Consider the following 27,024-nt stretch of genomic DNA (forward strand, 5'->3'; position numbering starts at 1 on the left):
GTAATGTACAGATGGCGAAAGAGCGACTAGTTGAGTTAGATTCAAGATGGAGGGTTAGCATAGGCCAGAACTATATGCGCGAAGCTGCTGTGGTGAACCCTATAAGCTGGTAGGTTTTGTAGCGACGGGGATGAGCGGTGCGTCGGTCACGTTGCATCTGAATCGCGACAAGGAGTCGCTATCCCGTGCTGATCCACCTTCCTTCACCGGGATGAGGTGACGCGACATTCGCCAAAGCGCTCTCGAAGGTGGGGAGGCTGGGCCTAGGCCCGCCAGTCATCGGATATGACGGCATTCCACCGCTGCCGTGGGATGCACCACTACGTCATCGGTCACCTCTAGGCCAAACCCGCGGTGAGGCGTGGTTGGGCGTCGTTGTTTTGGGCGAAGAATGGGATGGGATCCAAGCGAGAATTTTCCGCGCCGAGGTGGGTGTGCGCGCTGGCGATTTTGAGTCAAAATCGAGCGACGCCGTCAAGGCAGCGTCGTTTCGCGCTGTGGTCAGGGTCCTGCGGGAATGAGGGAGCCCCGGCTGCTATTGGCTGACGGTTGGAAGATCAGTGGGATCGGCAGAGCCAGGGCTTGGCGATTTCTCAAGCCTCTGGCACGGGGTTCCACTACCAAAAGACAGATCCTGGGAGGACATCACGGCGGGACGGAAAGGAGAGGAATCGAGCCAGCACCGAAGGTTTGGTAATCAACCTGCCCGCCTGTCTGCAGTTCTTTCCCCAATCGCGCGACGCTGATCAACAATAGAGCGCCTTCTACGGGTGGTTTTGGAAGATTGACAGGCCGAGCGAGGAAAGACGAACGGAGAACGAGGGCTGCGGCAATCAGAACCTGAGACAATCCATGACAAGCGCACCCACCGGAAATAGTGACGGAAGACTGAATGCTTCCTGTCGACACAAGATAGCTGCTTTGCGTCGAGTATACGACAAATTCCTGCTTCTTCGGTAACCTAAAAGGCCTGCGCTTGGTACACGGCAGTATAAAGCGGAGTTTTAACGTGCCGAATCTCACGGGGTCACGGATTTCGTATTTCTAGCAGTTGCCCGGCCGGGGTCGCCCAACAACCACCCGCAACCTAGAAAAAGCGTCGCGGGCCGACAGGCGTTCTGGTCACGCTGGATCAAGGTGGGCGGCAGCACACCCCGCTCAGCCTTAGGTAAGGTAAGGCATACGCCCAGCCAAGCGAAAAGTTCCAGACTCGGCTATTTCGCAGCTGCTGCTCCGAGCTCTCGTCACCTGCAGTCCACGTTCCAGACCAGGTGACACCCTCACGTCTTTCCTACCGATCCATCTGCGCTAGTTGTGTCGTTGCGAGTTTTGTGCATACTTCGACATCGACGACCGACATCGGCAGCACAAGCAACAATCGACATCGCCGTCGACATCCGATGCCTCGACGCCACTGACATACGACGCTGGGAAAATGGCGAACCCGGTGGGGGAGGACAATTGGGTCGAGTATGTCGACCACCAGCTCCGCGAGGCCACCGACCTCGAAGCCCGCGTGCGCGTCGTCGAGACGTTCCGACGCGCCACGCTCGCCGAGCCCGGCAGCCTCAAGGTGTGGATGGCGTACTGCGAGTACTTCTGGTCGCTCTACATCGACTGCCAGCCCGGCAGCGACGCCGGCTGGCCCCACGACGAGCAGCACATTGGCCGCGAGACCTTCACGCTCGATGCGGCCCTCAACCTCTGGCAGACCGGCTACGAGGCTGTGCAGTACCGCCTCTCGGACAGCCATGAGCTGTGGAACCGCTGGGTGTCGCTCGAGATGGAGCTGCTGCGGCGCACCGCGACCGAGGCCGGCGTGCGTCGGATCACGCATCTCTTCAAGAACCGGCTCGCCGTGCCCCACGCGACCTGGAAGACCACGTCGCAGATGTTCTCGAGCTTCCTGTCCGAATACAACCGGTATGCCTACGAGAGCGAGATGCAGCAGGTGACGAAGAACGCGCGGGACGCGAGGCGGCTCTACGACCTGCGCGACCCGTGGGAGACGAAGCTCGCCCACGCGGCTCGGGCGCGCGATGCCGGCGCGGTGCGCGCGATCATGTCCGAGTACATGGATTTCGAGATCCGCCTCGTCAAGTCAAAAAAGGACGCGCGGGACGTCCTGGTCAACTACCAGATCTGCCTCGGCCTGTTCTCGCGCGCCCTGACCGGCGTGCTGGCCTCGGACGAGGACACCTGGCTCAACTTCATCGTGCTGATCTCCACGAGTCACACAGACATCAAGGCCGGCCGGTCCGTTATCCCCGCCCGCTTGGTGCCCAACATGCTCGACACGCTCCAGCGCGCCGTGCGCCACATCCCGTGGTCCGGCGTCCTCTGGGCGAGGTACATCCTGACGGCCGAAGAAGCCGGCCTGTCGTTCACCGACATCGAGCGCATCAAGCACGCCGCCACCGACAGCGCGCAGCTGGACAAGAACGGCATGGCCAGCGTGCTCGACATGTACTCGGCCTGGTGCAGCTACCTGAAGCGCTCGGCTATGAACCCCAATGCGACCGAGGAGGCTGTGGACGTGGCCGAGGTCGGCCTGCCGTCGGCGCTAGAGGATGTTAAGCACTGGGGCAAGCGCAAGTACGGCGAGGCGTACCAGGGTGACCCCGACTACCGGCTTGAGAAGATTTTGATCCAGTTTCTGACGGAGAAGAAGGACGATATCGAGGGTGCGCGCGCCGTGTGGGAGCAGCTATCCCGTGTGGATCTGCACGCGAACAGCTACGACTTCTGGCTTAATTGGTACCTGTGGGAGATGATGGTCTTCGCCACGGTAAGAAGCAAGACGCGGAGCCCGACACCGGCCACCCTCACGCAGGGCTTGCGCGTGCCGACATTTGCCACGCAGGTGTTCACCCGCGCGCTCAAGATCCGCACCGTGGATTGGCCGGAGCGCCTCATGGAGGTCTATCTCAAGCACTGCAACGACTACGAGCTGGCGGAGACGCTGCGCGAGGCTCAGGACACCATCTACAAAACCCGCAAGGGCGTGGCCAAGCGCCGTGAGCGGGAAGCTGCGCAGGCGGCGCAGGTGGCGGCTCAGCAGGCTCAGCAGGCTCAGCAGGCTCAGGCACAGGCGGCGACCGTGGTGGACCAGTCCATGCCGGACGCGCCCGATGCAAACTCCTCGCCCGGGTCGAAGCGAAAGCGCTCGGAGACACCGGGCGACGACGATAGCGGCAACAGCAAACGCGCTAAGAGCGAGACGCACAGCGACGAGTTGAAGCGGGACCGGGAGAACACGTCGGTGTGGGTGACCAGCCTGCCCAAAGATGCGACGCAGACCAAGCTGAAGCAGTTCTTCCGCGAGTACGGGCACATCAACAACATCGACCTGCAGAAACGGGACGATGCGGCGATTGCACTGGTCGAGTTTCGCACGCCGGACGACGCCCGATCGGCACTGCTGCGCGACGGCAAGTATTTCGGCGACCATGTCGTCCAGGTCGCTGCCGCCACCGACTGCACGCTCTTTGTCACGAACTACCCGCCCGAGGCGGACGAGCAGTATCTCCGGGACCTGTTCAAGAACTGCGGCGAGATCTACAGCATCCGCTTTCCCAGCCTCAAGTACAACACCAAGCGCCGGTTCTGCTACGTGACCTTCCGCGACCGCGCCGGTGCCGCCGCCGCCACCAAGCTCGACGGCAAGCCGCTCGAGTACGGCAAGTTTAAGCTCCAAGCCAAGTTCTCCGACCCGATGGCCCGCCAGCAGCGCCACGGTGCGCAAGCCGAGGAGCGCGAGCTGCACGTCCTCAACCTGCCACGAGGGACCTCCGAGGACGACGTGCGCGATCTCTTCGCCAAGGCTGGCCGTGTCGTGAGCGTCCGCGTGCCGCGCAACATGGCCGGCGTGTCCCACGGCACGGCGTTTGTGGTGATGGAGACCAAGGACGGCGCACAGGAAGCCATCCGGACCCTCGACAAGCTCATCTTCGGCAACCACCCGATCAAGGTCGAGCTCTCGCGGCCCCCGTCGCACAAAGTCACCGCCACCATCCGGACCGCTGACGGGGCCTCCACGCCGTCCGAGGCCGGATCATCCCCGGCGCCTTCGGAGTCCAACTCGAGCTCGAATCCCTCGCGAGCCGAGATTGCCGCCCGCAGCATCGCCGTGCTGAACGTGCCCGACACGATGAACGACGCCCGGCTGCGCAGCGCCCTCGCCTCCACGGCCGGCGTGGACAGGGACGTTGTGAAGCTGGTGCTGCACCCGACCCACGGCGGGGCCGTGCTCGAGTTTGCCAACGCTACTGCCGCGGGCAAGGCTGCGCTGGCCATCGACGGGGTTGAGGTGGATGTCGGCGGCGGGTTGGGGAGGCGGAAGTTGCGTACCGGCACGGTGGCTGAGCTGTTCAAGTCCAAGGGGGAGAAGAGGGTCGACCGCATCGACAAGCCCGGGCCGCCCGGACCCGCAGGGACGTACGGCAAGAAGGCTGAGGGTGCCAAGTCTGGTGCGAGTGCGGCTGAGCTGATGCCGCCCCCACCCTTGCTGATCAAACGCCCGGGAACTGGCGCCAGGTCGGGGCCGAAAAAACTCCCTGGTTTCGTGAGGAGGTCTGATGAGACCGCTACTGCTGTTAATGGCGCGGCAGCGGACGGGAAGGGCAAGAGCAATGCGGATTTCAAAAAGATGTTCTTGGGCGGCGGGGGTAGCGGTGCCCCTAGCAGAGATGCTACTGGCCAGGACGCGGACATGGAGAACAACCAATATGGAAATCAGAGCAAGACGGATTAGGGGATCCCAGACACACAGAGGTGTGAGAGGGAACAATAAGGACGGGAAACATGCGGTCGTCTCATTGCTAGTACTACTACTACTGGGCTTACTATCGGATGTGTATGTATGATACCACTCACGGACAGGTGTGCCGGAAGGGAATCGCGGGCTGAGGTTTAGGCACTAGGCACTATGAATACCCCTCGGCATGGTTGCGTTAGTTGTGCGCAGGTATTATACAGACTTGGGGAAGGCTGTATCGGTTCGGGTGGTGTATGTATTTCTTTTTTGGGAGTCGGTGCAAAATAACTATGGTAGGCCAGGTATATACTTATCCCGGAGTTCAGAAAGACCGAGCGAGGGACCTGTGCGACGCCCTTCTCTGCTCTGCTTAATTAATCCGGCTTCCTCCCTCGTGCAATGCTCTGTCATGAATTCATACTCAGCGAGTCCTTGACTACCACGGTCGTCCCCCTATTCCTCCCGTAAATGCGCCACGGACCCCCGCCGCTCCGGGTCCGCCACAAACTCCTGCATCACCATCTGCATATCCTCGCACGGCTTGTAGTCGCCGCTGCCCGTGGCAAAGAGCAGGTCGAAGGACGCGGTGGGGTCGTCGCCGCCCTCTGCTGCCGCTGCGATCGCGGCCGGGACGAGAGTCTTATGCGGGGCGTGGCCATCTGTTCGGGGGGAAGTTGGTGTTATTAGTTGATGGATGGAGATTGCTACTGTTAGAGATGGTAGAAGACGCGGTTGGAGACATACGGATCTCGGCCCCTCCCGCTGCTGTTCCTGCGCACTGCCCGACGCCCACGTTCGTCGTTACTGGATGGGGATCCGCGGTCGGTGATGTGACACACATGGTGCTGTCAAAATCGGCTTTTGTGCATTCAGGTGTGTTTTGGTAGGCGAGCTGCCGATGACTACGAACTGAAAGAGCGACGACAACCTGAGCAACGGCTTCTGGTGTCGTGCTTTTATGAGGGGACGGATGCGTGGCGACGTAGGTCGGTCACGGGCCAGTAATCTCGATGCCAATGCTTGGATAAGGTGCTGATGACGGAATGCTGACCATTGTCTGTGTTCTCAACAGCTATCATCCCTGCCGACATCCGTTGCATCTTTCTAGGATTTCATAATGAATACTGCAAGTCCATGGAGTCCGTCCGGGTGAAAGCGAAGGTGAGTTCAGTCGACAGTAAATCACCATGACCGCTACGACGGCCACTTCGTCCAAGTGTAGACCAGCCGGCTATGGCCTCCTTACCACGACCTCCCCATTCATGATGCCCAGCGTGGCATCATCCGTCTCAATCCACTCCTCCCAGCCCCTCATCATCCCCTCAATCTCCTCCTCCGTAGCAATGCTCATTTCGAGCGCCTTATCTCGCATCTGTCCGGTGCGCAGCCTCTCGATCATGGCCTCACCTACAATCAGTCAGCATTATCCACCTCACCGTTTTCAGACCATGAGGTGCGAGAGAATACTAGAACGCACCCACCCCAAGCCCTCCGATCCCCAGCATCGCTATAACACCACGCCCCAAAACTCACCTCCACATCCCCCCGCTTAACCCCTACCTCTTTCCCAGCCTGCAAAACCCAACTAACCAACTGCCTCCCGCCCTTCTCCTGCCCGCCATTCGCCACGAGCGTGCCCACCATCACCTCATGAAACTTCAGCAAGGCCAGAATCTCAGGCCAGACGCACCACATGCGCATGTCCGACTCGCGCAGCGCAAGCAGCCCGCCCCGGGGCCTCGTGACCCGGAGCATCTCACGGATGGCATCCACCGGATCGGACAGATGACACAGCACCTGGTGCGCATGCACGACGTCAAACGCGCCGTCCGCGAAGGGGAGGTGGAACACGTCCGCTTTCTGGAAAGAAATATTCTGTGCGCCCAGCCCCTGGGCCTCAGCATGCGCTTTGGCGCGGGCGAGGATCGAGTCCGATATGTCTGTCGCCAGCACGTGACCGCGGGGCAGGAGGTACTTAGCGAGGGAGGCCGAGATGGTGCCGGACCCTGCGCCGACGTCGAGCAGTTGCAAGTCGGGCTTGGCCTGCACGGCGCGCTGGAGGTGTGGCAGCAGGTAGGCCGCGCTATTCTCGGCCGTGCGCCATTCGTGGTGCTTTACTTGGGACGCGTCGTGGCCGGGCGCGTAGCTGTTGTGTGGCGGGGTGGTCATTTTCGCGTTGGTTGGGGGTGAGTGGTTGGTGGATACCCTCAGGTAATGGTGGGTGGTCTAAGGTACGCACGTGACATAACCCTCCGGGATTTGTTTTGTTTACTTACCCCTTTTGGTCGCTAGATGGTCGTAACGACGGACCGGCGTAACAAAGTGTCGTGTTGCCGCGACCAAATCGAAGTTTACATCCCGGGCACCAGGACTGAAAATAGAAAACCGGTATTTGTATCGCAATTGCAGAGGGACGATGCTACGCTTATTAGCAACACCTAGAGCCCATTTCTACCAGCCGTGTAAGAATATAAACAAGATAGCTAGGGCAAAACCTCTCACGAATTCCTATATTTCAGTTTCTCGCCTTTTTTAAAAAAAATCGTCTATGCTACTTATGTGATGCCTTATATAGCTGGGTTCTCCTTGAGATTTTGGGTGTGCGAAGTTCGAACTCTCAGGTACATGGATGGTTATAGTACATCACCATGACTTGCGTCTGTATCTCTCCTGAACGGGCTCTACTTCGTAATAGCCTACCCATCCCACCTATTCAACGTCGAGACTGTATCCGTCTGAACTCACGAGCGCTGCTTGACGCCACTCAGCATCTATCATCAGACGATCTCAGAGGGAGCAGAAACACATCCTGGTTGTTCCATCGCCTGTCCTCCCTAATAAATACCGGGCCAGCTCCCAAGTGCTTTGCTTTTCTTTCTTCCTCCTTCACCACACTTCGACTTCGAGGAAAAAAGACGAAAAGTCAAAAGAAAAAATAAATCAAAATGGCTAACGACGCTTTGTCTTCTTCGCGCCCTGTCGCTTCCGCCTCCGCCCGCCCTTCGCGGCCCCCCGTTGCTGCCCCTGAGGCTCCCCCTACCCCCCGCATCATCGTCGTTGGCCGGTGCGCCCCGGTCCATCGTCTTCTGCGCCGAGATGCGCAGACGTCTGGTTCGTGCCGCCGGCGACGACCCGACGGACCGGCTCCTCTGGGAGCACGTGGCCACCCTGACGTTCGGGGCCCTGGACTCCGCCCAGCACCGGTACGACAACCGGCGATTGCGGGCGGACATCGAGGCCGCCTATGCGGAGGCTTGCCAGGGCGAGGACCACCTTGCGGCGTTGTTTTACTGGTTTGCCTTGGGCCGGCTTCTGATGTACGAAGCGGACCCCAGCGCCCCAGGGTCGTGAGTTTCGGTCGCCGGTCGCTTTCGCTCTCTCGCTCGTCGTCCCTCCCGGCTCTCGGTCTCCCGGTCTCGCTTTTTCGAACTCCCTCCTCTGGACTCTTTTCTCCGTCTCGTCTCTTCGTTCGTCTCGTCTCTCCGGTTTCGCTTTTTGGGTTGGGATATTGATTGTTGGGTTTGGTCTTTTGACCCTGTGGCGTCTGTGCTTAGGTCGAGTTTGCTTGGGTCGGTATTGATGGTCGGGTTTGGTTTATTCGTTTTGTGGCGTCTGTGCTTGGGTCGGGGGTTGAAAGTCATAGCCTACACCTGATGTTTCTAGAGGTAGTAGACAATACGAGAGGCTCGGTTATACTTACACTTACTACCACACTTTGGCCAGGTTCTATGGAGCGGGCAGTTGAGCTGGTTCGGTCGGGTAAACACGATATCGTGATACGCAATGTGGCGTTCGACTCAGGACCAACGAGCCCATGACCTGGAGAGAGGACTGGAGCGACTGGTATGCCGAGGCGTCCGCCTGGATCTCACGGCATCTGGCCAGCTCTGGAGGTTCGATGGTGTCCAGAGCCAAAGATTTCGTATCTCGACATTCGTAACTGTCGGCGTAGCGCTGGTAGGTATCTTCCTCCCACATCATGATCTGTCATCTATTGTCATGCCACGGTCGGTGCTAGGCGGCAGTCGCGGACCCCGCCGGTACAAACAGCTGATTCACACTTGAGATTGGCTTGCGCGTGGAGAAGGCTTTGAGGCGTACGATAATCGTAGTTGAATACGGCGAAGCTGGCGTTAGAAGTCTCCGCTCGGTAATATCCATCCGCTAACCCCGGGGACTGGCGACCACGATTGTCATCGCCGCCTCCACCACCACCACCAACACCGGCGGCTGCTGCACTGCCAACAACGCCGATGTTTCCGGCGCCGCCCGTAGCAACAGAGCTCGAAGATCCGTTCATCTTTATGTCGGCTCCAGAGTAGACAGAGAAAACGCGTGTAGACTTCTGTCCCTTTTGATGCAAGAGCTTTTGTTCGTTTTCTTTTTTTCGTTTGTTGCAGCCCAGAAACGCGTTGTAACTTCGAGTTGCAAGTGTGAGAAAGAAAAGTTAGGATTTGGAAATGAAGTTGGTAGGCAGGCACAAAGTGAGTTCTATGGGGGAAAATCTCAAGTACCTAATGTGATGAAAGCAAATCTACACGGCAGATTATTATCGTGAATTCGACCGACTTATTCTGTACTTGAATTTGACCGACTCTCAAAACTTGGAAAGCCGATTTATTTCTTTCTTTGCCCACCTGTAGCCAAACCTCGCAGAAAGCCCATCGCGAGAAAAAAAAAGAAAAGAAGAAAAAAAAGCTTCCCACCTCTACCATCCTCATCAGACCAAACCTCCCAAAATGCCACGCACACAGCAAAAGGGCAAGGGGAGGAAGGGCGTTGCGAGTCGCGCGCAGAGGCACGCTCGCGAAACCACATCTCGTCGTCAGGCGAGAGCGAGGCCAGTTGCCACGGGTTGCCGCCGCGAGATCAGAGATGAGAGCGGCAGCGAGGATGGCAGCGAGGATGGCAGCGAGGAGAGCGGCGCTGAGGAGAGCGTCGTTGAGGAGAGCGGTGCTGATGCGGGCAACGATGACGAATTCACGTTGCCCAGTCTCCCGGGCCCAAGGCGCGTGCCCGAGCTGCCCTCAGCCGTGTGCTCAGCGCTCGAGGAGTGGCTCAGGAACATCCGAGAGCGTCATTCCCTCTCATCCAAGAGACTCCCCAAGGAGCTCAATGCAGGGGAATACGCTAGGGTGACAGAGCTGGTGAGCGACCCGCTCTGGCAGGCAGATGATACTGCCCAGCTAGACCAGCAGGCGAACGCCTACGTCCAATTCCTTGCTGGCCACAGGCGTCAACCGGAATTGGAGACCATGTGGCGTCTTGTGCCGCGGTTTATGCGCTGCCTGCCACCTGCGCTGTTCGAAGACCGGAACCTCGAGTACGACTCGAGCGGCAACCCGTTCGTGACCATCGGCGGGGTTGATATGCCCAGATCCATCTGAGGCAAGACTTTCTGCAGGCAGCTGCTCCTGCTCGTCGTCCATCCCTTCTTCCAGGGATCGCCCGCGCTGCTCGCTGTCGTCCTGCAGTACGCGGCCAAGCTGCGGACCAACGACCATCGCCGATGGCCAGTTGAGAATCCGACGGACGGCAGGTTCCTAGACGATCTAGCCGCTGCATTCCGCCACCCACGCCAGACCCGGTCGAGTGCCTAGGTTCATACCGAGGTGCGCAAGGCGTTGAGAGAACAGGGGAAGCTCCTGCCCCCCATATCCACCTTGTTGCGCGAGATGGAGAAGAACATCCGAGTCTCGGCCACTCCGTCCGCTGCCTCCTCTGACTCCTTCGCTCCGTATCCGGTAGCGTTGGCCGATGTCAAGGCAGCCATCCATGCCCTGAATGAGCTCCACATTCGCGGTGCCCCGGCGTTTGGTGTACCGGCAGAGCTCAACTACAAATGGGTACAATCGAACATTCACTCCCACGACCCGCCGAAGGGCTGGGAAGGTGTGATCGAGGCCATGGAGCGTGCCCATAAGCGCTCTCTGCAGGCCAAGATCTTGGCTGAGCGACGGCTGCCGCCTCCGTCGAGCGCACTGCCTGCGCCGCCTCTGCCTGCTGTTACCGGCAGTGAGGGCCCCGCGATTCAGCGGAGTGCTGATCCCTTCGCTGAGCGGCCTCCGCACGGAGGTACGCCATCCCCTGCTATTGCAGGTAGCGGCGTGGACGGGATGCGGCAGGGCGACACCGAGCTCTCGCCGGATACTGTGATGCTGGAAGGCCCTGACCTGCTCCCATTGGAGGATGAGTATGTGTTTCACTTCCATCCTGATCCCAATGGGGAAGAGGTTGTTGTTGGGCGCGATCTGGCTGGGCGTCAGCAGGAGGAGATCTTGGAGGAGAAGGAGGAGGAAGAAGGGGGAAAGACAGAGGAAGAGAATGAGGATGATGTAGTGTTGGGGTATAGATATGCTGGAAAATAAACTGAACCAGGCGTGGTTTGAACGGGCTTATAATGTCAGGCTTTCTCGTGACTTTAGAGGCTTTCACTAAACTGATGTTGAATTGCTGCCACGGTGTATATGGTTTTCACGTGGTAGGCCTGTCCGAGGACGCGCAGCGAAAGCTTGTGGTTGTGTAGGCGCTGGGCAAACTGCCTTTCTCTACTTAAAAACCTTGGACAATATTGCGCCCCTTTTCCACAGCGAAAATTGGTGTTTGTACTCGGTGCACAAGAAGCTTCTTTCCGACATGTGGAAAGTACGCTCAAGCTTGTGCAGCTAAGCTACACATACCCTTGCATAATCCATCATTCAGAAGCCGCTGGAGTACCTTCTTAGGTAGTGCCTAGTCTATTGATACTATTAACCGACCTCCACCTCCGTTGGTAGCCCGGCTCTAGTACAAATACGACGAGACTTCTGTAGCCTTTAGCACTCCAATGTGACATCGAAGTGTTCATCACGACTATCTAGCATCTAGTTCTCTCCCAGCTATACAGGCCTCTAAACCAGTTACCCAGGGAGCTCCCGGGTTGGCTGCGGCTCACCGCTCAGCTCGACAGCACCGCCCTCCGTGTGGCCGTTTGTCATCCTAGTAGCTGTAATCCCCGGGCTTACTCGCATCGTAGTATCCTCCAGCTCGGCCGTTTCTCCCAAGCGGAAATCAGTAGCGACCCGAGAAGACGCCCTCGCAGCCTTCAGACGCGTCCGCATGACGAAGAAGGCGACCAGAGCACCCAAGATAGCCGCCAGCCCCACGCCGGTCACAATCCCCGCGATGGCCCCGCTGGAAAGGGCCGCACTGCTTGAGCCTGGGACCGCAGGGGCAGTCGATGAGACAGCGCCCGGCTGCCCTGTCGTGGTATTAGCAGTCGATGTCTCCGTCTCGGAGCGACCGGTTGCAGACTGGGGCGGAGTGCTGGTTCTGCTGACTGTGAGTCCGGGCAGCGGAGGCGTCTCGAAAAGCGAGAGATCCGAGGACTGCCAGCGGATATGGACGATGCGCGCCTCTGAGTATGTCTGGGTCGTTTCCGTGGTGTAATAGGAAACTGCCATGACACCCGATGTGAGAGGCAGTCTGTCACTGTCCGTAGGGCATGCGTATGACCTGTAGCGTCACACGTTAGCAAATCGCTCCGGTCCACGGCGCGTTATCTTTCGTTGAAGTGTCCTACACCGGAACGCAGACGCCGACGGTCTCGCCAGGCTTTATTCGCTCATCGTTGAACGTCTCTACGGAGCTGTCGGGGATACACCCGACGGTGTATCCCGAGGGACAGATGCCAGGGGAGTAGTAGCCTAGCCATTGGGGGCCTGCATGCTGAAAGTAGGGCGGGTTACAAGTCGCTGGGCGGTTGATGTCGGGGATGATGGGCCAGACGCACCCTGCCGGGGGCGTGAAAACGGTCGTCAGGGCGATGGCCCATCTTCCGGCGCCGTTACTATCGGTAGCTTCCGGATGCAGAGTCACGACGGGAACCGTCGGAATTGCGTCGTCCTCCGCTTCCACTGCAGCCATGAGATACTGGTACCTGGTGATAGATGGATATCTCCGTATCTGTCTACGCGTGGCCGTTGCGAAATCTGGGCGAGAATCGACATGAGCCGGACCAAAACAGAAGCTGAAGCTGCCGTCGTGCCGACCCTGCCCCCGGCCTCCCCCGCATCCCGTTTTCAGCTGAGCCGCTAGTTCCAACTCCAGCCAAATCCATTTCAACGGCGCAACGTCACCCCCATTGTGGTGGGTCCAGGCAGGTAGAGCAGAAGAGTGATGGTGGTGAGAAGCTCGGAGGCATACTCATGAGGGCCAGAGGCCTCTGCTGGTGGTATCGCGTGCAACTGGTTTTGGTGGTTTACCCCTGACCCCGAGCTCTGGCGCATCGGCGTCCCGGACAAGTCGGCCGGCGAGTGGCACCCCGGCACCGCCCGCGACGCGGGCCACCCGCTCTATCCACCCGAGCACCGCATCTATTGGGGCGCGTACGACTTCATTGATGACTTCCACCAAGGGTGTGCACTTCCATGTGGGCGCCAGCGACGAGTCCAAGGACTTAACCTACATCCACTGGTCTGTCTTTGGCGGCTATGCCAACTTTCGCCGGCCCGAACAGATGCAACTGGAACCGTGGATTATCCCGTACGTAATAACTGCCCACTTATCTCTGTCGAGGGCGTTAGCACCTTAATAACCAACGTCTTCCTTCACGCGCAGATACTACCACTCCTCGTCATGCGGCGTCCGCAGCGGCGTGGTCTGCTACCAGCTCTCGCACAAGTTCACCTTCCCGACGAGCCATGACGAGTGGGAACACTACCAACGAGAAAATCTTGAGTTTGCCCTATAATGCGACTAACTACGAGAGTACGCTGCTGCCTAGGAGCGTGTATGTGCAGTATGATACGCTCAGGCTAGAGGTGAAATAGGGACATGTCATGTACTGATAGGGGGCTCAACAAAAGCACTTAGCTTGCCCTTGCATATACCAAGGAGCCGCACGAGCTTAAACAGTCACAGGCAGCCAAAAACATTGCTTGGTGCAGGTGTAGTAAAAAGTGCTATTATTACTCTACTTGTATCTCTATAGACTTGTATACTAGAACCTAAGCTAAAAGGTCTTGTGCCCTATGCCTAGATTACGTAGGTAGTTAATCTGATCTTTGGTAATGATCCCTAGCTTACTTAATCTACAGCCAACTTGTTCATATTGAAGGTGCTGTGACTTGTTGTAGGCAAGCTGTTCGGATACAAGGGCCGAAAGTCCTGACAAGCGCGTTGAAGCCCCCCGACAATTTCGCGCCAGTCGGCTTCGGATGAAGTATGTCGGTCGGCGCAGCGTTGTGGCGCAGGCTGCAGCTGTCGTAGAATCGGCATCGGCAGCTAGTTCAGGACGAGCTCCCATCTGAAATTAGGGCCAGGCCTCGGAGCCTCGCTTGAATATCTGAGATGTGGTAGGTAACTCAATCATACCGAGCTCGACCGGCGGCAATCGGAGTCGCAACTAAGGTTTCGGAGAACAGGCTCGTGGCAGTGAGGCCTATGACTACAGTATCTAGGTCTCAGCACCCGCAGCGCCTTGAAGCGGAAGCCGGAAATTGGCGCAATGCAGCTATAACGTGTGTGTTACCATACCCGGCCAATGGCGCATCTCTCTGGCGCGCGATACCTCCGTAGTTCACCCAGAAGCCGGCTGGCGGCGCGGGCGTACTTCGTGGCTGTGTACGATATTGTACATATACCTGCATAGGCCCGATGAGGGGGGTCACCATCCCTCCTCCGACTCTTCACTTTTTCCTTCCGGTCAGTATCGCGCTTGAAACAGTGGAAAAAAGGGAGATCTTGCAGACCTCCGTTAACACCCAGTCACATCATGGCTTCATCCCGGATAAGCAAGCGCCCTACGGATGACGAAACCTGGCTCCTCCATTGCCCATTCGCCCGGCGCGACCCGAAGAAGTACGGAACGATCAAAGCCTGTGCTGGGCCTGGCTGGAGGGAAATGCATCGCGTCAAGTAAGATTGTTATGATCGATATGAAGACCACTCCATCTTCATTTTCGCCCTCGTAGCTCCTACGTTGACATCTCCATGCTAGAGAGCACATCTACCGTCGCCATTGCCTACGAAATGCCTGTCCCCGCTGTTTCAAAAGCTTCTCTACAACCACAGACCTCGACAAACATCGGCGGGCTCTCCCGGTTTGCCAAATTGGGACTTCCCCGCCAGACGGTACGTGCACTGAGGAGCAAGAAAAGCGAATTCGCGCGCGGGTCAAGTATCCTCGTTCGGAGGGAGAGAAGTGGCGAGACGTCTATCAGATCCTCTTCCCGGGAGAGACCGTTCCATCACCCTGTAAGCCCACCTTCATCTTACCGACCCCCCTGCCGTACGGTGTCTGGCTGACAGATCTCGCTCCTTAGTTCTAGGACCGGACCGCGACCCTGTGCTCCAAGACGACGATATTGCCAATCCGACACTTCACAGTTCTTTAGTTGAAGACTTAGACCTCCCACCAGAGCAGAAGTCAGTCTCAGCCCCAGCCTCCTCCTCCTCCTCCTCCTCCTCCTCCTCCTCCTCCTCCTCCGCGTCTCCCCACGGGCCACTTCAGCAGGTCCCTAGGGCAGTCACTCCGACTCAGCAACCTCAGCCGCTGCAGGCCCCAGGACCGCAATCCACGAGACCAGCGCCGAGCATAGATGAGCGGCAACGACAGGGCGTGGCTATGGCCCGCGACATTCTGGGTAATCTCATGACTAGCCCAACAGTACACTTCCTTCTTCCCCAGGCCCATGTCATGACTCACAAGGAGTGGGGAGTAATCAAGAAGGTTTACGAGAAGAACCCTAGAGCCCGGGATGACCTCTCATATCTTAGCGAATGTCTGGAACGGGACGACTCCTCTTTTCCTGGCCGCGAGATTGGAGAATTGTTGTCGATGCGTGATGATTATGATCGGCGGATCTCAGCAGTTATTCCTCCTCCCAAAGAAATGCTTGATACCTCCTTCGGCGATCGTCCTATCAACCAGAGCATCAGCGCCACGTCGCGTCACCCTCCTACCATGTGCGGTGACTCTGGATACGGCTCCCTGGGGACGCAATCAGTTGCTCCCAAACGCCTGGACTTCCACTATGTCCAGGAAGAGACGGAGCAGGCGCAAACTGCAATGAATCCAGAAGAAGGCCAGGAGACAGGGACAGTATTCTCCGACGCTGCGAGCCTCCTTCAACACCCGGACGTTGACAAGTATATCTCTGCGTTTGCCAAGGAGCTCGCAACGTCCATACCGCCAGAGCTTTATAACAACTACTTGGATGCAGTTCCGTCAACACTGGACCACCTTCTTAAGTCCTTTGCTGTCAGACTCGGCCATGAGAGCCCTGGTCGCCCCCAGCGGCAGTTGATGTATCTTGTCTATAGGTTTCGGAGGTCAGTAACTACTACCTGGAGAGTTTCTATAAACCATTCTTTGAGAGATCTAACATCCATTCACTTTACTGCAGTGAAATTGTCAGACGCCTCAAGCGTCATCTCCGCACCCAAGACAATCCTGAGCTTGAATCAACTTCCGGAACCGGCGGCGTCCGAGACTCTTCCCTTAGCACCGAGCCCGGCATGACATTGAATGAGAAGATCATGATGTGGGAGAAGGAGTCCGATGGCTCCAACAACCACTCTGCCGATGATTGCGAAGGTCGAGATATCGACCATGCGACCCTAGACACCCTTGGCGACGTTGACAATCTCGATGGCTTCGATGACTTCGAATTCCCAGAACTGGCCAGATATCGTGAAATCCTACGGGGGGCCTCGGCATACCAGTGGCTCCAGTCCTCTCTCCGGGTTAGAGGGTCCCTGGAGGACCCTGAGGCAAACACGCACATTGGGTATCACCATTTGGGGGCCGAGATTATAAGGGCTGCCACCAGCCGTATCGGAAACTTCAGTCGGAAACGGACCCAAGACCTCGTGATGCACTTCACAGTTGATTGGGATCCAATTCTCTTCGCGCAAGAGCAGCAATATGATGCACCGCTGAGATGCGTGTTAGCACAGGCCATTACCTTGACCGGGCACGGTAACAACCTGCAAGCTGCGACATGTGAGAGCTACCTACAGCAGACGTGGCCCGAGTCAGGCCTGAAGATTCTCTCCCTCCTTCAGACTGCGGTCGAGCGTGAAACAGATGTTTGTAGTTGTGAGTAGTAGAAGGACGCCCAGCTCAACTGCGTGGTGAACGGTGCGTACTAACCCCTCCAAATCAGCACTTTTGCCAGACAGAACACGCCTAGTTGCCTGCTTCAATAACCACAAACTAAGTCTCAGTGTCGCTGGCAACACCTTTTCTGTCGCCGAAGTCGCCGAGCAAGTCGCCTGGATAGGGGCTGCCCTCCGCTCCTCGCCCGCCGATACCGCCGCCGCATATAGCACCGCGCACGTCACCGGTCTTGACTTTAGTATCGGTACCACAATCGAGAGCGCTGACAGGATCATCACTGTTGGCTGCTGCAACATCGAGTTTAAAACCGAGATCCTGCAAGACACGGATCTCGCCACGGCAGGAAGGTGCTGGCGTGGCATGTTTGGGAATCCGGTCATCGTCAGGGGATATCCGATTCGACGCCGGGCCGAGCCGGACACAGGCCTTGAGATCCCGCTAGACATGGTGGCTGCGCTGACAAAATGCCAGCGGGTTGTGAATTTCGCCGGCACGACATTTCTCAAGGGGTTTTCAGCCACGCTAACTGCTGTCCGGGTGGTTGGCGACGAGGTGCTTTGGCACCTCTGCTACAACCCTGGCGGGGAGTACATTTCTTACGAGGATTCCCGCGCCTCGAGGGGGGATGAGACTCTGCCTCTCGGGACCCTGGTTAAGGCTCGCCATATTGTTGGTTGGAGTAACCATGTTAGGAACCATGTCGGTAAGAATACCTCTACCATTTCCTCGCCATTCCTCCTAACATTTCTCAGGTGCCCCCGACGCGAACTATGACATCGAATGGACCGAGCTCCAGGAGCCTAGTTCCAGTTACGTACTCGAAAAGGTCACCCTTTCCGGTTCAGTTCCGTTCATCACACCAGGCGGGAGCTTCCTTGTCGGGGTCAAAGACAAGCCGCTCCATATCGGCTTCGGCAGTGGTGACGACTACCTGGGGACACTCATGGCCATCGTCAAGCGATATTTTGTCTTTTACGACAGTGAGGAAAAGCGTGCCTGGCTTGTCGACGGAGCAAGTGCCGTTCTCCATCTTCTGCGCGCCTACCTCAAGTTCTATGTTGAGGACCGTATCGTCAGCAGCTACTTCATGTACAGCGATGGCGATCTCACAGAAGCCGGGCCTGGCGTGGAATACACCGGGGCCAGAGCCGCCTTTGACATCCTAACTAACCCCAGGAACCAAAGGCTGCCGCTGTACCCAAAAGGCTCCGTGGAGACAGAGGAAAGGACGACGAGACTCGGAAAGGCGCTGGACGCTGCCGACTCCACGACCTTCAAGACAACGAGTTCCAATTTCACGCTCAAAGACCGGGTCGAACAGATCTGCTTTGTGCTGCTGCAAGCCACCGCATACCACGACGATATGAACTCGCGGGACGGCTTTGGGTTGCGCATTAAATCCTTGCCGCGGCATCAGATTGTTGGGTTTGAGTGCGTCCCGCGGTCCGTCCCCCTTTTCCCGATTCAAGATCCACTGACTTTGTCTTCATCAGGTTCATGGACGTAGCTACCAGACAGGAGACGCTGGTGCCGAAGGTGGCCACCATACAGAGCATGAGCGTGGGCTGGGTCCACCTCGTGCGGTCGCTACGCGCCGTGACGCTGTTCGGTGCCGGCTTCGGCGAACTGTTGCAGCCGGTGCGCGGCAAAGGCCAGGCGCAAGCATGCTGCAGTGCAACATCATCAGTGCCCACGGGGCAGGGCCTTCTTGCCGTATACGGAGCAGACCTTCACGAGATGTTACGGACCGGGACCAAGCGCAGAAATCCGTGGCGACTGGCGGGCGATGTGCATTGGCACTCGCCCGACGGTGTGGCATTCCACGCCTGCAAGTGCAAAGCGCACCCCGGGAAACAACTAGACGGCTCCGAGGGTAAGAAGGATGATGTCGATACAGAACGCACACCGCAAAAGAAGTGGCTGAGAGGGCTTTTCAGGAGACCTAATGAAGGCGACGGGCGGGTTAAGCCGGGTATCTCCGACATGGTACAGGTTCTCCTACCCACCTCGTTTCCCGGACTGTATGGCAGAGGGTTACGAAGCCCAACACGCATCGTCCCAGAGGGCGCGGTGGTGTTCGGCCACTGCTGGAAATATCCGCTGCGTTGGAGCCTGACAAAGGACGTCCCGCCGGTACCAGGCGAGCCAGAGCCGGCCTCGGTAGATGAGGTTTCTCGTTCGATGTCCGACAGCGGCATTGGGGAGAGTGTCGAATCATCGGACTCTGGACCAGCGCCGTCTTCTTCACATCACTTGTACGGCTTGGGAAACAACGTCACGTTTCTCCATCGTGACGGAAGCTTCCAGTCGATTTCAAGCGAACCGCAATCGAGTAAAGGGCTGGACATCTCTGCCGGCGGCGCGGAAGCAGGTCAGCATGCGGCTGAGGCTTGCCCGCCGTCTCGAACGGGTCAAAGAAAGCGTCCAGCTGTCTCGCTACAGTCAAGTGACTCTGGTGCAGCAACGAAGGTTAGACGGGTGAGTAGCGGAAGCAACGCTTTGGGTTGAAATCAGTCAAGTAAGGTTCGTTCCCACCATTGTACCGCGGTCTCGGCTTCCCGGTGCTAGTGCTTGTATCCACCAATTGGTAGCATATTGTTCTATATACTTGCATACGGTGACCGTGGAGAACCACCGGCCGCGGCTTGTTGCTCTGGAGCCGTAAGCGGGTGAGCGAGCCCTACGGCGGGTATTGACGTATCATATTATGCAGACGTATAACTTTACAAGGCCAAAATTCAGGTTTGACCATGTAAGGAACAAGATGGGAAAACAGATGGGTAGCAAGTGCACAATATTGCGCGTCTTTGCAAGGCCAGGTTTCAAGCTTGTACATCTATAAAACAAAGTGGAGTTATATACGGGCTGCGCCTATACAGGCTTATATACTTCCCTAGAGCTAAAGCCGTAGATCTGTCCGCTCTATCCTAGGGTAAAACGCCCCCGAGAAGGAGGAGACTAAGGCTTAGGAGTTAAGCAATGCGAAGACCTACTACTGCCATCTACTCCTCGGCATCATTGCCACATCTCTCGACCACTGTAATCACCCTATCGTACATATGTCATTGCACTGCAATAATATAAATTCAATTCCCATACTATACACTATCTTCCTCTGACTCTAGACGGAGTGACAGACCTCCTCACCGCCATGGGCATACCTGCTTGAAATAGCAAGCACGATCGAAGCGCAACCCATCCTAGTCGTCACTATGCGTATATTATACGCACTAACGAGGATAACATTGTACGTCACCATGTCAGACATAATCTATAGTGCCATAGCCCATTTACCCCTATGACTCACTTAGGCCTCGAACAATGGTGTCTCTGACGGGTTGATCAAAACCTCGTCAAGATAGGTTCTAGCCCTCGTAAGGCGCGCCCTCTTTATACTGGGAGAAGCCAGTGGGGAGCCGGATTAGGTTTGTCAGCCATCCATCCACCAGGGCGTATAAGATCCATGCCAGCTACTCGTTATCAAGCCGCTAGTCTATCTCCTTACGCGTGGCCGGTGCAAGGTTGAAGCGTCGCTCCAGCGCGTTCATACATTTATAGATAGCGACTATGGAATCGATAGTGACGCTACACATAGTCATCGGCTCCTCCTTTACGTCGGCAAAATCGTCCTTGTCCCGTCTACACTTCTCCCAGATCGACAGCGTAATCTATAGCGTAACGAAACCGAGTATACGCATGGCTGGACCGCAGGCCGCTTGCTCGAGATCCTTCATGACACGCCGCGACATCGTTCCCACGTCGATGGGCACGCCATGCTCATAATGGCTGAAAGCCGCACAAACACGCGCTTCTCGAGGGTGGATGAGGAGGGGCGGATGTGGGCGGCAAAGCAAGCTACGCGCCAGTCCGTGAAGTCACAAAGGTTTGTGACGATATCGTGTCCCAGCTGTGTGCATCTCAAGGACCACGCCGGGTCTTCGCACGCCGAGTTTTCGTCGTTCTCGAGCATGCCCATCGCCCGTAGTTTGGCCGAGGCCTCGTTCCATTTGTCCATGTTGACCTCGTCCACATCCACAAGATGCTCTTCTCCATCTCGCGGAACAAGGAGGATATCGGGGGCGGGGGAGCTTACCCTGTTCTTTCAACGCCTTGCGCACCTCGGTATGAACCTCGGCGCTCGACCGGTCGCGTGCGGGTGGCGGAATGCGGCAGCTAGATTGCTAGGCTGCGAGTCAAGAGCGCCGCAAAGTGCCGTGCAACTGCTGGAAATGCCCGGCGCGTCACGCTGGTTGCGGGGTTCAATGGAAACTGTCTAGAAAGCAAGAGGAAGAGTGAGGAGAGGGGAGGAGCATAGTAATAAGGAGGACGATAATAGTGACGATGATAGTGATAATAATAAGGATGAGGAAGAGGATAAGGACGATGATGACAAGAGGACCGTGTTGTGCAGGGACGGCAATTACGGCAGCGCCCCAACGGTTGGGGCCCAACCACGTATTGCATTTGACAGGAAGGTGTAACCCAGCACGGCTGCTCTGGTCACGGTTGACTGCATCGTGGCGATCACCTCCATTCGAGATTGAAATCGGAGCGGCCACAACCCACTAGAGCAGGCCGCGGCATGGGCGTAGACCTAGGTAGCTTTGTTTTTATTATCGCTGAGTTTAAACATTCCAAGTAGACCGCACCCTGCTAACGCATCCAGCCCAATCCAAATGGTAAATAGAGCATCCAAGATGGTATTCTATCCAAGCCCGGCGGCATTCGGAATGGACACGAGCTGCGGTGGAACATGGCACCAGACCAGTCCCTCGCAGGAAGCAGGAGGCTCTACCGGCAAGTAAGAGGCCGCGATTCGCTCGGTGAACACTCCTGCAGGTCAGCCACCGCCAGATCACGGCAAATGGGGGCGGAAGCAGCTGCGCTTGACAATGGATGCCGACTTTGGACGGAGGCTCTTAAGGACGAGCCCACCCAACGATGGTCCAGGGAAGGTTCGGGCATCAAATTGCGGCTCGGGACCGCGGGGCCAGTCAACCGGCACTCACCACTGTTAAAGACCAATACCATGGCTTGCACCGTCAGCCTCAGACGCGTGCTTGGGGTGGTTGCCAGCCGCGACCGAGGGCCGTCCGCAAGCCTCAACAAACTTTCAGGCAAAAATAATGCAGCTGCCTCCGCATTCAGCTAGCTACTGCTAGCCGAGTCAAGCAGCTTTGATTATTGAAAGGTTGCATGGGCAATTAGACATCTCCGCCAACCTCTCATTCCAGTCATGCGGCCAACCGGAGGCCAGCCGGAAGCCACGCTTGGGGAAGACCGGCGTCCGGCCAACACAGCTTGTTGCGTGGCATGTCAGGACTTCCTAGAGAGGTCGACATTGAGATAAAAGGGTTGGCATCGGGTGGAGCTTCAAGTTGGAAGGAGCGACCCAAACACCGCGCACACACCTCAACATCAGTCACCTGACAACCCGAGTTGAGCGTTCAACTTGAGCCCTCGAACAGGCCAAAACAATGCGGTTCCTTCCTTCCCTCACCCTCCTCTCCGCGGCAGGCCTCGGTCTCGCCACCCCCACGAGCGAGGCAATCACCCGCCGCCAGGACGAAGCGGGCTCCGACGTACACGATGTACTGGGAGGTCTCAACCGCCGAGGCCACGGCAAATCCAGCAACGGCAGAGACAAACCCAAGCCCGGCACCTGCCTGCACCAAGGAGACGTCGACACGTTGGTCGACGCGTACCGACGCATGCTCTCGGGCTGGAACGACGCCGACGCCAAGTACCTGGCCGACACATTCGTCGACACATCCGACAGCATCAACATCTTGGCGGGTATTCCGCTGGGCAGTCCGACGTTTCCCTCCAAGGAGGCCTTCATCGAGCACCAGCATGTTCAGGCACGTCTTGCCTCCTCCTCTCCCACTTCCTTCCTACCAGAAAGGGAGCTAATGTATTCGCGGGGTGGGGGAGGGATACAGCCAGATAACCTCCCCCTAACAATGACCCACACGACGCCCTACTCCTGCAACGAGATCGCCCTGATCTGGCAGGCCACCTTCGGCGTGGCGCAGAAGCAGGTGCGGGGCGTCACCATCCTGGGCGTGACCAAGGAGGAGGGATTCTGGCAGATCGAGAGCGTCGATGTCGAGTTCAACTCGCTGGCTTACTTGCTGGATATTGGGGGTTCGTACAATCTGCCGGGGCAGTGAGCCGATGGATCTAGGGTGGGGGCTGCTGGTAGGGGTAAACAGCCGGCGTATGTGGTGATGCTTGGGAATTCGAGCGTGGCAGTTCGAGTGTCACAAGGTAACGCAGGAGAGTCTCACGCAGAGTACCTAGTGTGCCTGCTTCTGCAGAAGAGTGTGGGTACACTCGGATCGTCGGCTCGAGCCCGGTCTGCCTATGACGGATGATGGCTTCTTCGACGTCTCGCTTATTAACCCTGCACTGAACGAATGATGTTGATGATGGCTATTATGTTCATTACTACTACCAGTACTTCGTACGACCTAGGTTAGTGTTCCCTTCCAGGGCAGGTCAGGCCTGCATCGATCCCACCTGTGTTCGAGCGCTGAGACCAATAAACCGGAATGGTGCCTATAGCAGGGTATCTGGAGCGAGCCCTCCGGGAGCTCATCTCATCCGTCTTATTCCCCGCAATCAAACAACAATGCCAAACCGTCGCAATCTGAAAATCCGCAAAGCAGCGAGCCAAAATACCATCTATGCAAAAGGCCAAGTCGACTTTCTTACCCAACTGGAATCCACGCAGGATTGGCGCTGTTAACTCTCCTCGAGTACCTCCCTCAAGGCCTCCTGAACTTCGGCGACGTCTCCAACGGACACCTTGCTGGGCGGCGCCCTCCGCTTATGCGCCGCGAAGTACTCCTGGAACCCTGGTATTGGCCCCGGCTGGTTAATTCCCGGCGCACGGAAGACCGCATTCATACTCGCAGTTGCCGTCGTAGGTACACTCGCAGATATCGCTGTCGATAGCAGACTCTCCTGCGGTGACTTGCCCGTGCTGGTGCTCGCCGCCGAGCTGCCACCCACACCAGCCGGGAGTGAGAGTTCCGGGATCGCCCGTGACGGAGTAGCAGACGCGGACGGCGCAGGCACAGACGTCGACGAGGGACTCGTTTCCGGCAAGGTGGCCGCCCCGGCCGTCCCGTGAGTATTGGCCCCCCCCCAAGGCCGCCATGACACCAGCTTGCCGAGCGTCGACGGCGCCCTTGTCGAGCTGCGCCCTCCTTCCCTCTCCCTGCCTCTCCCCCGGATAGGAGCCGATACTTTCCTCGGCCCAGTCTGCCTCGTTTTGGACACAGGCAGCGACTGGGCGATGCTGTCCCGGAGGATGACGCTTCCGCGCTTGCCTTCCCGGCTTCCGCTCGAGAGAGTGGGTCTTGCCGTTACATCACTCAGATTCGTGCCGGCAGCGGTGAGGCCTAGTGGTTTGAGCGTTAGCTGGCTAGGCCTGGCCTTGAGCGTGTGGACGTCCAGTCCGTTGGAGAGGGACATGATGGACTCGTGCGAGACGATGCGTCGGAGAGCGCGTGGGCACTGTTCTGCCGTTGGGTCGAACTGCGTGGACGTCGGGGATACTGTAGTGCTCTCATAGTTGGTGTAGTCGACCAGAGACGGTGAAGTGACGCTCGGTACATCGTCTGTTGTATACGGTGAGGTTATGGCAGCGGAAAGAGGGTCGTTCATAAGGAAGCGCGCCAAGGGATGTGGTCGCTGTGAATGTCCAGGCGTCTTGGCTGCTGTGTCTGCTCCGAACCTGGCGGTCTCGGAGATGCTCTTGAGCGAGAGTTCAGAGACCCTCGGCCTGTGGGATGTGTGCCAGTGCGGCGATGTTGGGTCTACGCTCGTCGTGGGTGAAGCAGGAGTCGGCATGTTCGGGGCTCTGTCGAACACCGAGTCCCGGTTTCCGGACCGCGGAGAGCTGGGGGCGGAGGACGGCGCGAACTCAGGCTGGCTCTCCGATTGGAGAGACCAGCGGGCGCAGGCCATGGCACCGTCGTTCGCGAGTGGTGATGACAAAGGTGCAGGCAGGGCATCACGCTGCCAGCGAGCAGGGGAAATAACCGGCGAGCCTGGCGCGGACGACCGGGGCGGGGTGAAGATCGCTGGGTTGAGCCCTTGCCTCCGCCTCTTAGGTTTCCTAGCCTCTGGCTTGTGCGTAACATGGTAATGGTGGTGGATGTGAAGTTCTTGCGATACGCGCGGCGGCGGCGTTGGCGGCTCCTTCTTTTCTAGCTCCGCCTGCAGCGTAGTTGGGGAGCTCGGCTCGTAGCCGGCGGCGGGCTGATGGTACATCAGCTGCTCACGCAGCATCTGAATCTCGTCGTTTGAGTTGAGCAGCATCTCGCGCAGCTCGGCCATGCCCAGCTGGAGGTTTGCGTTGTCCTGCAAAAGGTCACGAACGAAATGCGACACCACGTTGCCGCTGTTCCTGCTGTCTGTTAACGACTTGACGGCGGCGGCCCCCTTAAGCCTACCCGCGGCCGTGTTAAGCTCCTTCTCCATGGCGCGCTGGCGCTCCATGCGGCTGACGACCTCGACGTGGCGCTCGCGCTCCTCCCTCGCCTCCTTCTCCATGCGCTCAAGCTGCTCCTGCAGGTCGTTCAGGCCCTTTTCAGCCTGCCGCCACCGGTACATGGTTGTTCGAGCCTCCTCTTCTGTGCGGGCGATGGTGGTCCGCAGCACGACCTGCTCCTCTTCCAGTATAGCGATTTGCCGCTCAAGGCTGAGTGCCCTGTCAGCCGCAATCTCCAGCCTCCGCACCTCCCTCTGCGAGTCGCGCAGGGAGACCTCGAGCAGCTCGATCTTGGTCTCTGCTTCCTTCACACTGTCGTTGAGCTGTTCTAGCTCATCGCGTAGGCCCTGGTTCTCGTCCGTGATGGACCTGTTCTTGGCTTCGAGTTCGGCGTTCTCCTGTTCCAGCTGCTCGATGCGCGCAGTGAGCTCGAGTCGATCGCGTTCGGCGGAGGCCATGTAGGCTTCATGGCGGGCAAGCAGTGTCTGCAGCGTGAATGTCAGCGAGGGAACGCCATCCTCGGGCTTTGCCCGGCGCGATCGCCAGAATGTCTCGGCTTGTTGAGCCATTCGTACACTACATGGCCTAAGGCTACAGGTAGCACTACACAAGGCTGCATTCTCCCGCCGGGCGACATGGGGTTTGTTAAGGAGACAAGTAGACAAAGAACGACGCGGAACTCGGTCAAAGAACGTGGCATCAAGGAATGCGGCGTGATGAACTGACCTGCCCCATTCGCGCCGCTGTGTGGACATCCCGCTCGACGCTCGACAGCACGGAGCAGTTATGTCTCAGAAAGACGCAGTCCTCCCTTCCACAGCAGCACCGGAGATCGCCGGGCTGGCTGCCGGTGGTATCGATAGCCCCCATGGCGTCTTGCGCTGGGCCGCCATCTGGACTCAAGGCGTCTGCCATCCCAGGTGCAGGGGGGGGCGAAGGTCAATCTGGAATCCGGACAAGCGCACTGGCATAGTCGCACAACTCCGGGACGGTTCCGGCGATATCGATGGAGGACTGTGAGACGTCGAGACGCGCGGGCCGCTTCGTTCTCTGTTGACGGAGGTGCAGGGCAATGGTTTCAATTGGCTTGGTTATAGGTGAAACCGGCGTCGTCTCTCGCCGGACAGCGCAGACGATTTGCGCTCCTGTGTAGTTGAACAAAGGAACGGGAGGTGGAGTTGGCTGGTTGATGGCCGATCAAGACGAGGCGACGTGGGGCTCGAGTCTCACCGCCCGAGCGCCAACCAGCCGGGTCCGCATCGACGATCGGGTTCCGGACCATTCACCTTCAAGTGATTGAGAGTCCGACGGGTTGAGCGACGCATGACGAGATGCGCGTGGTCGCACATCGAAGACGGCGGAAGTCAGAGCAGGCAGAAAAGGAGTGGTTGACAGAATTGCCCAACAGGAAACAAGCGCGGCCCGCTGCAGGCCTCCTGCACGCTGTGTGAACCGCATACCCGTGGCCCACCAACGTGGGCACTGTGGGTGAGCGGCACATCGCGTTCCAGTGCCCCACGCCACAAGGGCCCACTACGCACAGGCCACGAGTCTATCTTGGCTGGTGGTGGACGGGTGGTCGACGCCCGGCAGACTCGATCGACATGGACGTTCGAGAGGTGGTACAAATTCCTGGTGTTGAGGACGGTCAATGAGAGCTTC

General features: G+C 57.9%; 10 protein-coding genes across 10 annotated transcripts; 5 read left to right on the forward strand and 5 right to left on the reverse strand.

Moving 5' to 3' along the window:
- Window positions 1-1,435: 1,435 nt before the first annotated feature.
- Window positions 1,436-4,753, forward strand: B0T15DRAFT_397009 (uncharacterized protein; the record flags this gene model as incomplete). Its single annotated transcript, XM_062864877.1, has 1 exon — window positions 1,436-4,753. One exon carries the CDS (start codon window positions 1,436-1,438, stop codon window positions 4,751-4,753), a length of 3,318 nt encoding a protein of 1,105 aa, XP_062720955.1.
- A 447-nt stretch (window positions 4,754-5,200) lies between these two features.
- On the reverse strand, window positions 5,201-5,874 carry B0T15DRAFT_190649 (uncharacterized protein). Its single transcript, XM_062862437.1, has 2 exons — window positions 5,501-5,874; window positions 5,201-5,415 (listed from the first exon to the last, which is right to left on the reverse strand). The coding sequence occupies exons 1-2, from the start codon at window positions 5,595-5,597 to the stop codon at window positions 5,210-5,212; spliced, it is 303 nt and encodes a 100-aa protein (XP_062720956.1). The 5' UTR covers window positions 5,598-5,874; the 3' UTR covers window positions 5,201-5,209.
- B0T15DRAFT_190636 (S-adenosyl-L-methionine-dependent methyltransferase) lies at window positions 5,793-6,942 on the reverse strand. Its single transcript, XM_062862436.1, has 2 exons — window positions 6,238-6,942; window positions 5,793-6,163 (listed from the first exon to the last, which is right to left on the reverse strand). Exons 1-2 carry the CDS (start codon window positions 6,923-6,925, stop codon window positions 5,988-5,990), a joined length of 864 nt encoding a protein of 287 aa, XP_062720957.1. The 5' UTR covers window positions 6,926-6,942; the 3' UTR covers window positions 5,793-5,987.
- An 862-nt stretch (window positions 6,943-7,804) lies between these two features.
- On the reverse strand, window positions 7,805-9,056 carry B0T15DRAFT_511125 (uncharacterized protein; the record flags this gene model as incomplete). The annotated part of the gene is made up of 4 exons (XM_062867894.1): window positions 7,805-8,247; window positions 8,457-8,482; window positions 8,565-8,740; window positions 8,805-9,056. The coding sequence occupies 4 exons, from the start codon at window positions 9,054-9,056 to the stop codon at window positions 7,805-7,807; spliced, it is 897 nt and encodes a 298-aa protein (XP_062720958.1).
- A 439-nt stretch (window positions 9,057-9,495) lies between these two features.
- B0T15DRAFT_511126 (uncharacterized protein) lies at window positions 9,496-11,124 on the forward strand (the record flags this gene model as incomplete). The annotated part of the gene is made up of 3 exons (XM_062867895.1): window positions 9,496-10,100; window positions 10,161-10,272; window positions 10,357-11,124. The coding sequence occupies 3 exons, from the start codon at window positions 9,496-9,498 to the stop codon at window positions 11,122-11,124; spliced, it is 1,485 nt and encodes a 494-aa protein (XP_062720959.1).
- Window positions 11,125-11,497: 373 nt separating this feature from the next.
- On the reverse strand, window positions 11,498-12,795 carry B0T15DRAFT_190683 (uncharacterized protein). The gene is made up of 2 exons (XM_062862438.1): window positions 12,318-12,795; window positions 11,498-12,250 (listed from the first exon to the last, which is right to left on the reverse strand). Exons 1-2 carry the CDS (start codon window positions 12,659-12,661, stop codon window positions 11,656-11,658), a joined length of 939 nt encoding a protein of 312 aa, XP_062720960.1. The 5' UTR covers window positions 12,662-12,795; the 3' UTR covers window positions 11,498-11,655.
- B0T15DRAFT_531552 (uncharacterized protein) lies at window positions 12,742-13,686 on the forward strand. The gene is made up of 2 exons (XM_062869254.1): window positions 12,742-13,279; window positions 13,355-13,686. Exons 1-2 carry the CDS (start codon window positions 13,137-13,139, stop codon window positions 13,485-13,487), a joined length of 276 nt encoding a protein of 91 aa, XP_062720961.1. The 5' UTR covers window positions 12,742-13,136; the 3' UTR covers window positions 13,488-13,686.
- Window positions 13,687-15,140: 1,454 nt separating this feature from the next.
- Window positions 15,141-19,846, forward strand: B0T15DRAFT_531556 (uncharacterized protein). The gene is made up of 5 exons (XM_062869255.1): window positions 15,141-16,069; window positions 16,144-16,838; window positions 16,906-17,562; window positions 17,612-18,290; window positions 18,353-19,846. The coding sequence occupies exons 1-5, from the start codon at window positions 15,363-15,365 to the stop codon at window positions 19,365-19,367; spliced, it is 3,753 nt and encodes a 1,250-aa protein (XP_062720962.1). The 5' UTR covers window positions 15,141-15,362; the 3' UTR covers window positions 19,368-19,846.
- Window positions 19,847-22,336: 2,490 nt separating this feature from the next.
- B0T15DRAFT_484880 (uncharacterized protein) lies at window positions 22,337-23,032 on the forward strand (the record flags this gene model as incomplete). The annotated part of the gene is made up of 2 exons (XM_062866251.1): window positions 22,337-22,720; window positions 22,802-23,032. 2 exons carry the CDS (start codon window positions 22,337-22,339, stop codon window positions 23,030-23,032), a joined length of 615 nt encoding a protein of 204 aa, XP_062720963.1.
- Window positions 23,033-23,289: 257 nt separating this feature from the next.
- B0T15DRAFT_531561 (uncharacterized protein) lies at window positions 23,290-26,749 on the reverse strand. Its single transcript, XM_062869256.1, has 2 exons — window positions 26,089-26,749; window positions 23,290-25,847 (listed from the first exon to the last, which is right to left on the reverse strand). Exons 1-2 carry the CDS (start codon window positions 26,275-26,277, stop codon window positions 23,607-23,609), a joined length of 2,430 nt encoding a protein of 809 aa, XP_062720964.1. The 5' UTR covers window positions 26,278-26,749; the 3' UTR covers window positions 23,290-23,606.
- Between the last annotated feature and the right edge of the window lie 275 nt (window positions 26,750-27,024).

This window comes from Chaetomium strumarium, assembly GCF_033439665.1.
Source record: "Chaetomium strumarium strain CBS 333.67 chromosome Unknown B0T15scaffold_4, whole genome shotgun sequence".
NCBI classification, from domain to species: Eukaryota; Fungi; Ascomycota; class Sordariomycetes; order Sordariales; family Chaetomiaceae; genus Chaetomium; species Chaetomium strumarium.